The sequence below is a fragment of the Cryptomeria japonica genome, chromosome 1 (assembly GCF_030272615.1).
Source record: "Cryptomeria japonica chromosome 1, Sugi_1.0, whole genome shotgun sequence".
Lineage (NCBI taxonomy): Eukaryota > Viridiplantae > Streptophyta > Pinopsida > Cupressales > Cupressaceae > Cryptomeria > Cryptomeria japonica.
Window position 1 is genome coordinate 167,096,287 of NC_081405.1, and position 10,575 is coordinate 167,106,861.

A 10,575-nucleotide genomic window follows, 5' to 3' on the forward strand; every position below is an offset into this window, starting at 1 on the left:
AATAAGGATCTCACAATCTCATACCTTCTCTCATCCTAGAGCATTGGAAGAGCAATCAATAGAAAAACACTTGGATTTCTCATGCTAAACTGAGTAACAATTCTACACTCAAAGTGTTTATTTCTTGTCTTTGTTGTTGCTTTCTATTAAGGGGTTGATTGAGGTGTAGTTCCCTCAATGATTTAGTCTTATAACAACCTATCAAAGATATTTCTCAATACTGTATGTCCCACAAGCTAACCAAAGAAATAGAGCAAATATTATCATCAAAATGAAGAAAAGAATATAAGTCCAAGCTATTGCTAAGTCGAGTTCATGGATGAAAGATTAGTTTGAGGTTGCAATTTTCTTACAATCTTATCCTCTAAGAAAGTAAAAATTATAGACAAAACTAGAGATGTTTATCAAACAAAATGTTTGTACTTTCCAAATCAAGACGTCAACATCTTTATGATCGTCATCAATAATCTTTGTTATTCAATCATAAAACTAGGGGAAGAGCACCAGTTGCTGCCCATGTTCCAATAATCGTTCACTCCTTGCACACCCAACCCCCCAATTACTAACTTTAAAGAAACCAAAAAAGAAACAAAAGAAAAACTAAAAGCCCATTAATAAATTTCACATGTACCAATAGCCGCCCATTTTTTAGCATTTTTGGACCATAATTGACCCATTTGTGCACCATTATTGGTAGCCATAGCACACGACTATTGAGGCATTTGTGCATAAGTATTGGCAATTTTAAGTGAATGGTTATTGGGACATCTTTAAGCACGTATTGAGTGACACTTTGAATAGTGTACTTTTGATCCTTGCACACATAATAGATCCCACAGTGTGCATCGTTGCTACCCAGAAGCCAAAACAATAGCTATAAGCAATTAAGTCACATGCAGAGACAACCAAATTTTGTTTTGTCAAAATTTAATGTACCGCTTAGAATATGTAGGTGTGTGAAATTAGCTATAACGACTAGTGGTATGCTTCCCCTAAATATTCTTGACCTCATCTATTTTCTATTTGTAACATATATATACTTACACTCCATACATAATAAAATACTACTAATCTAGGTCAATGCTCGTGTGTATTTTATTGGATCAGCCTTAACTTACCCTAGGGATTTTGTTTCCTTCCCTTCACAAAACTAGAAAAGAAAACAATATAATAAAACCCCTGTTACATACAATCAGATTGCAGATGGGAGCAAGTATGAACAGTAAAAGAGTCTCAATGAATTGGGCGACCATTTTAGCTGTCATGTTAGTGGTTTGTACAGGTGTTAGGGCAGGTTCAGGCGCATCAGATGAGCCTATTACAGAAGTTCTGGCCAAATACGGGCTACCCATTGGCCTTCTTCCCGATTCTGTCAAGTCTTATTCCCTTGCAGATGATGGGGAATTCAAGGTTGAGCTTGAGAAGCCCTGTTATGTTCAGTTCAATTGCCTTGTGTACTATGACGATAAAATCACAGGAAAACTCACCTATGGGAAAATTAGTGATTTAGATGGTATTAAGGTAAGGAAGTTCTTCATATGGGTTAACATTAAAGGGATTGAGGTGGATGTCCCATCTTCAGATTTTATATATTTCAAGGTGGGTATCATTTCTAAGAAGATTGAGATTTCCTGGTTTGAATCTGTTCCTACCTGCAAGGATTCCCTTGGTAATGAACCCTGCAATGACGTTCAGACAGCATGAACAGAGGAGGTATGCTTTCTGGTACTTTCCAGGATTGTTTTAGGGTTTATAGTTTTTGATTTGGGAATTATTCACAGAGCTGGATTGATATTGAATACCCTTCTTGAGCAAATTGGCGATGAGTTTCACATTTGGGGTATGATAATTTAATTTTTTTTCATCTGAATTGTGAACAATCATGGGCAGTAAACATCTGTTTTGAATTAGTTATGAAAATTTCATATGAATTTTATGGGTTTTCTGAGTCGGATTAAAATGGATTGAGTTTAATTGATGGGATGATGATGTGTTCTATAATTTTTTTCAAAATGTTCTGATTTTTAAAGATATTTGAATCAATTTCTATTTTTCAATTGTTTTGATTAATCAGATCTTTTTTTCATAATATTTTTTTTTTTTAAATAATTAAATCAAATTTGATATTTAGGCTGGGTATTCATGGAGGGGGCTTCCCAAAACATAGAGTTCTAGCTGCTGAGATTTGTATAGCTGACTTTGATGAATAAGATTTTCTTCCTTCTTATAATTTCTTCTGTTTTCTATGGAGAATTTTATTTCACCCTCAAATTAATTTTGCTACCAAATATTGACTAAGAGTGCAGGATTGATGGGTATCATGTCAAATTCTAACCTCATCTTGTATAGTATACTTAAGGGTTTTGAATCTTTGTGGGTGGCATAATCAATGAACATGCTATCACCCAGGCCAATTGTTTTTAACCAATTGAACTACAATATTTTGATCTCTTTATTATACCCAAAACACTTTAATATAAATAGAATTTTATTATATTATAACCACTTTCAATCCATTAAAAAGCTTACTATAATATTGTGTAAAAGGTTAATATAAAAAGAGAATTTCCTTTTTAATATCATTTATCTTGAGGCCTTCATTTTTTATGAATATTTCTTCTTTAATCTTATTTAATAAGGATAATAATACATTATAAAAAAAAAGAGAGGGTAGTAGAGAATCACATTCAAAGTCTTATAAGACCAAATCCATAATAAAGAAGAATAAACACAAATAAAACCAAATTCAATAAAATCTAAGCAACTAAAACAAAATAAGAAAAAAATATATATTATCATCAAAATTACTTCAAACATCTCCAATAACATAATCATACATATTTCAAGATTGACTTATATTTTGCCATCAAGATGTTTAAGTTTGAGAGCTCAACCTTTATAGATAATAATAGAATCAACAAACAAGATAATGTTGTTTTAAAGGAGAAGATTAAAAAATAAATTTGTTTTATACATGCAGAGTTAAAAATAATAAAAATAAATTGATTTATTTTTTTAAAGAATAGAATATTTTTATTTGTTAGAATATAGGATTGAATTTTTTTTAATCTTTTTTTCTTTTTTCTGGATATTCTTTAACTTTTTTTTATTAGATTATTAGATAAAACATGAGTAAAATGTAATAGCTATTATTTTTATATTATAATGAAAAATTATCAAAGACACAAGAAATATTGCATTTGAAAATTAGATATGACGAAAATGTCATTAAAAAGATTATATAATTATAAGACTTTAATTGTAAGAGAGTTTGAAGGAGACTCTAACTAAACATAAAGCAAGATACGAACAAATAGAGATAGTTAAGCATAAGTTGTAGGTTGGGGATGAGATGTGATTTAAGAAATTAAAATATTCAAGGTAATCATACAAGCCAAACTCAATTAGATACATTGTCCATTTAAAATTATTGAATGAATAGGAAAAATAAATTCATACTACACTTTGCATCTATATATAAAACTAGTATATCTATATTTTAAAAGTATAGGTAAATTATGTCGGGAGATATCATATAATAATAGAGTTTCAAAAATATGGATAATAATAGAGTTGCTTAAGTATGTACCATCATTATCTAAGACGACAACATGAGCCTGGAATTTAGAATCATCAGATAGTCACAATGCCAAGCCCATTCCTCCACTAACCTCTGAATGCTACTTGATTTTATTGATTGTTCCCTTTTAAATATTATGACACCCTTCCACTATCATTTGAATGTAATGGTTTCATATAGTTGGAGACAAGTGGCAAAGGTTCTATTTTATTTGGAGTAATAAAATAACACCTCCACAAAAACCAAAAGATGGCATATTTCATGCATTTACCCAGTATTTGCATGTCAAATTGTTTCAAAATTGAATTTTTGTTTATGGACATTTTGATGTCATTGTAGATGCCTCTCAGCATAATTATATTAAAATGTGAATATGGAAAACTTATTTATTTGATCCTTGTATTCTAGGTGAAGAACCAAAATATCTTTTGTTTCCTTCCATTAAAGTCCATATGCTTAATTAAAGCAATCAAGGGTAACGAGCCAAATGAGTGGTGACCTTTCCCTTGTGATAGGAATACATAAAAGACTTTAATAAGGCTAGTAAGGGTCCTAACATTCTCAAATTTTAAATTAAATATTTTCTAAATAAGTCAAACTCTATATAGAATAATAACCACCTAGCTTTTTAATAGGACCACATAAACCATGTTTTTTAGTAATTTTAGAAAATATTTAGACATTCTTGTTCATTGAATTTGGCAAACCATGAACTCTATTTAGAAAAATCCAATTTATTGTTTCCAAACAAGGAATAAGATACTTACAATAACTCTCAAACTTATAATTGGTTTTGGAAGATAATTTGAAAACACGAATCATATTAAAAAACTTGTTTTCATTACCAATTGATCAAAAGACTATATCATTATGTATGAGAAAATTAGAATAGTATTTTCCCTTAAAAAATGATCTCTAATAGATTGCAACACTAAGAGCATCAAGACTAAATATAAAGTTCTAGATGAGAAACCAAAAAACTAGCCAACAAACTTTTACAATCTTCAACCAACACATCCAAAACTCCACCCTTAAGCTCCCAACCTACAATGATCTTCAAAGTATTTCTCCATTCTTCAAACTATAAGATGTTTTTTGGGAAGCTAGCTAAAATTAACTTCCTTCTAGTATTTTTATAACTTCTCCAAGTATGATGCCTAAATTGATGATTCTAGTGAAGCAAACAAGAATGTGACTCCAAAATGCACATCTCTCCAAAAAATTAGTTTCTATTAGTGTTATTTTCTCCACTAAACCCTAACCCTAAGGCATTTACCAAGATATAGAAAAGTTGGTCAAACTTTGTCAAAAAAGGAAGACACCTATCCTAAAACCAAGGGTTGGGAAAGGTCAACAAACAAGAGGAATATGAACCTCTTCTACACTTTGATCCCAAACGAAGCTCATAAGAGTGTCCCCAAAGATCCTTTCAAGATAAAACAAATTAAAAAATAAAATGAATCCATAAAAAAAGATGAATCTATGATATATTTGATAACATTTCTTTATGGAATATTGCTATACATATAAATCATAGATCTCTTCTTTTAGGAATATAAGTTAAATGATGTAACATAATATAAAAACTAGTCACTAATCCCTACAAATATATACATTGGTAGTTTTTTTATAATAGCATAACTCAATAACCTACATTATACAATAGTCCTCTAATGATTTTATCATTCATAGATTCACAATAGTAATAAATTTAGAATACTAAACTATGCATACTGGAAGGACATTACACTCCATATATTTTATAAAAAATGTAGAAAGAGATTTTGGTTTTTAATTTGTGTAAATGTCAGCCTTCAACTATCAAACCAATGTTACTCCTACAACACAAAGTCAAATTTAGATAAAACCTCAATAACAAAGCTAACCCTAACTTTTAGATGAGTCATATGTACTTAGCTCTATCTTATAGATCTTAAAACATCAAGTTCCCTTATATCCTAGAAATATATCTCTAATTAATAATAAACCATTAATTTAAGAGCTTCACATTTTAGTATTGAAAGGCTTTTTACCTTACCATACTATTGCACAAATAAAAATAGTTTTACAACACATCTTAGATGGAAAGTAGTGTTGGTGTTTCCAACTAATTACTTGATTATCTCTATAAAGTAGCTATGTTTAGTCCCTGAGACTCTTAAATCAGTGGCCAATGAATAGAAAACAATAAATTGTTCTCCTCTATATTTTAGGCTCTGCTAGACCTAGGGGGTAGCCCTTATCACAATATTTAAAATATTAGCCCTTATATAATGAGATATTGATTAAAGAAGACACGTCCTCACAAATTTCCTTAAGGTCTAAATGATCTTTATATCAAATTAGCTAGATTCTTAATAACCTATTCACTTCAACACCCTAAGAATATGAAACAACTTGAACACATTAAAGAAAATAAAATGTTGCTTTTGTACTTTAGTGCTTTGAGAATCTAGGTTTTGAACTAGGAGTATTCTCATATCTGTGCCTATCTGAGGATTTAGAGTCAAATCACCACATGCAACTGTCTTTTTCTAACAAGAAAACTTCTTACTTAGAGGACTGTTAAAGATATCACTCTCTTACAATGATATGTCCAAGAAAGGGTATAATCTAAAATTCTTTTTATTGATCCCTCAACATAGCATTTGCTCCCCTATATCTCATTAAAATCATATTTAATCCATTACTTGAATAAAAGCAGTAAATAAGATACACCACATAGAAAATGTATACTAATAAGCTTAGAAACCCTTGATTTCCTTACTTAAAAGGAAAATACTTGATTCTAAGCTTATTAGTATACTTTTTCTATGCAGTCTATCTTATTTACTGATTTTATTCAAGTAAGGGATTAAATATGATTTCCTAATAAGCTTAGAAACCCTTGATTTCCTATGCTTGATTCTGCTTACACAAAATTCAATTCGACAATCTTCTACCTTGTTGTCTAGTCCTTTGTTTAGCCTTCATAGGCTGGACAAGGGTGCCCAAACACCCTTTTCTAGGCTAAAAGGGCCCAATTTTGGACCCTTCAATAGTAAAAAAATGTGGGCATGAATTCTCTCACTGTGTCGGCTTGATTCATAATTTCAAACGCATTTCATGAGGTGAGGTATAAAAGCAAACCTTTCTCCCTCATTTGAGACATCCATACATCCATTTTACATCTCTCAAGTTTGAATTCAATTCTATCAAGAAAATTCAAGTGAGAAAGTGATCAAGCATTATCAAGGCGGTGAAGGAGATGTCAATTATTCATATTTCAAGCATTCAAGATGGCATGCATGATTAAGTTATAATGTATACTCCTATGAATTCCTACATGGCATCATCAACCTTTTTATGAAGACTTCAAGGCAAGATTCATGAAGGAATAAAATTCTAATTTAAAATTTCAATTTTAGATCTAGCCTTTGCCCTTTCAAGGAATGCTTTCCATTTCAATTCAATTCAAGTTAGGGTTAATGCCAAACCCAAGGTTTGACTTAAGCAAACCCCTATCAACCCAACAACAATTTTCCCTTTTTCTATGTGTGAGCTACAAATTCAAGTGGCAACAAGCATAGATTCGGGAAGAGTAGACAGAGGTGCATAAAACTAGATTTTGCAGAGGCAAAAAGTGGAGGACAAGGTTTCCCAAGTTCTATTGTCCAACAATTTTTCGATGAAACTTTAGGGAAATATTTTGGGTAGCATCTTGATCCCAAAAACATCTTTGTTGTTTGCATATGAGCTCCTCGACAAGGGATCCCAAGCCCCATTGTCCCACACTTTCGAGTCTAGATTTAAGACATTGGTTCCTCTTTGCTTCCTATTTCCAAATATGTACACTATGTTTGCATAGCTGATCTAATACTATCTATGCATGTTGATTATTATCAATTTTACATATTTAGTTGTAGCTCTTGTATTCAATTTACATTATTTTCATAGCTCATTTTCAACTCAATCAAGGAGATTTGAATTCACCTTTTTTCTCAACCCCTTCTCATCAAATTGGAGCTTGAGCCAAATGAGTTCATCCTTCTCCTTAATATAATTGTGTGGAAGTACGTCTTATTCGTAGTTTGCATGCATAAACTTGTGAATCCTATTTCCACACCCCTAAACAACAACATTAAAAAAAAAAATTATAAAAAAGGGAAAAACATGTTGGCCTAGGAACTAATAATAACTTTTTGGAATATTTTGACTTTTCTATTTTAAAAGGACTTGGAAACTTGTGCCCACTGTAATATTTTATTTTATATTTAAACAAATTAGGAATCACATGTATTCCAATGATGAACTCTGATCCTAATGCTTGAACTGTTTGCATGGACCAAAAAATGTTGCATTTCTCTAAAATTATCAAAATTAGATCATCTATTGAGTTGGATTTTATTTGATGAAATTTGATGACTGATTATAATGCAAATATGCCTTGTCACCATATTTATCTTCCCATGCCAAATATATATTTTCTAATGGCCATTGGAACTCTTGAATTTTGATGATGTTCTCATTATGAATAACATATTTTTCATCTAAAATTGCCCTTATTTCCCTACTAAAATTGTCATAAATAATCTTTAGGGAATATATTTCATCCAATGTTGTGTTAAAAAAACTCATATTTAGTTCATTGTCCACACAAATAAAGGATACTATATTAGGGCTTGCATCGTTGAACTATGTCAGGTTCCAATGCTCTAGTGTCTTTGCTTAACCCTTATCATCCTTGATGTCAAGCATCTCCTTCTTCTCTATTGAATCAATCAATTTGAGATTCTCTTTCAATTGCTTGTCAATTTTTAGCATATAAGATACCACTTCCTTCAAGACCTCCATCATTTCAAAGCTCTATTTTATCTCTATAGGTCTATCTAGACCAAACCTTGATACTATTGAACAATAGATTTAAAATTTTAAAATTTTCCTAAAGGTGTAAAAAGTTGGTGCAGAATTAGGAGACTGTTTATATTTTTCCCCTTAGGAGGGTCATATAAAAAATATGTATAAAACTTAAAATGTTTCATCAATACTAAAAGATCATTGCCGAACATATTACATCGAACACCTCAACAAGAGTCTCACCGAAAGGAAAGTTTCATAAAAAATGAAACATAAAGTGTAAAGCACTAAGATGACTTCGGAGAAATATCTCTTTCGGTAGATGAAAGAAATGACTCATCGATGCTACAGTTTCATCGAAAAGCGGAAAATAAACAAAAGGTGATGTCGAGGAAGTTAAGCTACCGGTAAAACCTAAAAATGTCCATCGAAAGACAAACCCTATCGATAGCAATATGTCGATAAAAAATAGAAGGGTTTCATCGATAAAGGAAAGGCATCGAAGAAGAGGAGGACTTCGGCGGGACTATCAGATACTTTATCGAAACAGAAGTCTCATCAACAGGGAAGATATATCGATGAGAAAGAGACTTTGGCGGGCCAGCATAAAGTTTCATCGAAACATAAGACTCATCGAAAAACAATTTTCGATGAAAGACATGACAAACTCATCGACAAAGATCTCATCGAAGAAAGGATGGTTTCGAGGAAACTAAAATATGATTTTCGACAAGAGCCATTTACCGATGAAATGATATCGAAGAAACCAAATATATTCTCATCGATAGTGTTTGTCGATGAAAATGATACATCGAGGAAGCACTTAAGTCATCAGCTGAAGTTATGGTTGTATCGATGAAAATCTGATATCGAGTAGGGCCTGGAATAACTCAACGACATATATTTTTCACTAAAAGGAAGGATTTCCTAACAAGCAGATAGTATATCGATGAAAAGCGGTTTTCCTGATACAAAGCTTTCATCGATCCCGAAAGAACATAAAATAAGTTATGTCGAGGAAGAATAACTTTCGATGAGAGATTAAAGAGCTCCATCGAAGACAAAGGTTTCGACGAAAAGCTAATTCACAGTCACTTCAACTAAACATTGGTTCCCGCGAAGGAATTAAAAGCTTAGATTGAAGGTGTCACATCTGCAATTAAGTTCAAACACTCGAGTGACCGTTGCAAGCACAGAGACATTAACTATTGTGTCTGATACAAGTTGCTCACAAAATTACAGCTAAATTGATCGAATTTTCATGAGAACCAGATAATTGCCAAGATCCAGAAAGTTGCAGGAAGCTAGCTAAGGCTCGAAAGGAATAGTCCAAGCTGACAGAAGAAGTTTAACATTTCTCCAAGTAAGTGTGCTATCCTGTATTGAATGAAGTTATGGAACCCTCATCTTCTTCTAAAAAGAGTAGGAAAGGAAAAGAATTAAACCTTGAGGAAAAACCCAAACGACAGAAGAAAGAAGGTAGAACTCTAGTTCAGGATTTGTTGGACCAATGTCCAACTTCTAGTGTAAGGTCCAAGAAAATCAAAAATGAAGAGGAAGGATTAGAAGACATATTTGAACATCTGGAAGACATATGGACTGAGATCAGAGGACATGAGTTATTTTTATTTGGTTACAAGAGAAGGGAAGCTCCTGAGCCCATAAGTAACCTGTGGAAGAGGAACTTAGGGAAATTGGTGGTGCCGAATGTATTTGTAGATGTTGAATTAATGAAAGCCCTAGAAGATTCCTATAATCCAAAAACCAAGACCATATATGATTACTGAGGAAATCCTATGGTGGCAATCAACAAACAGACAATTGATATGGTGTTTGATTTAGATTGGGATGTAGAGGAGAAGATTGACATGCAGAAATTGTCACAAGAGTTTTTCAATTTAGAGGACATCTATAGGAAATGGAGATTACCCATTCACCGGCCAAAGGTCAGAGGATCCATAGTTCCTTTCAATACAACTGACAAGGTGCCCTTTGATGTCAACCAATTCCATCCTTACTTCAAGTATACATACTATGCTGCAGCCCAAGTCTTACGCTTAGAGGCTCATCCTCTCATGGATATTGGGGTTATGGTTCTATGTGATGACTTGCAATCAAAGACCCTAGGCCGTTTGATTATGCCACTTATGTTGTAGAAG

The 10,575-nt window shown here is 32.2% G+C and overlaps 1 protein-coding gene across 1 annotated transcript; it reads left to right on the forward strand.

Moving 5' to 3' along the window:
- Window positions 1-1,112: 1,112 nt before the first annotated feature.
- On the forward strand, window positions 1,113-1,915 carry LOC131042637 (uncharacterized). Its single transcript, XM_057975946.2, has one exon. The coding sequence runs from the start codon at window positions 1,204-1,206 to the stop codon at window positions 1,702-1,704; it is 501 nt and encodes a 166-aa protein (XP_057831929.1). The 5' UTR covers window positions 1,113-1,203; the 3' UTR covers window positions 1,705-1,915.
- The last annotated feature ends 8,660 nt before the right edge of the window (window positions 1,916-10,575 follow it).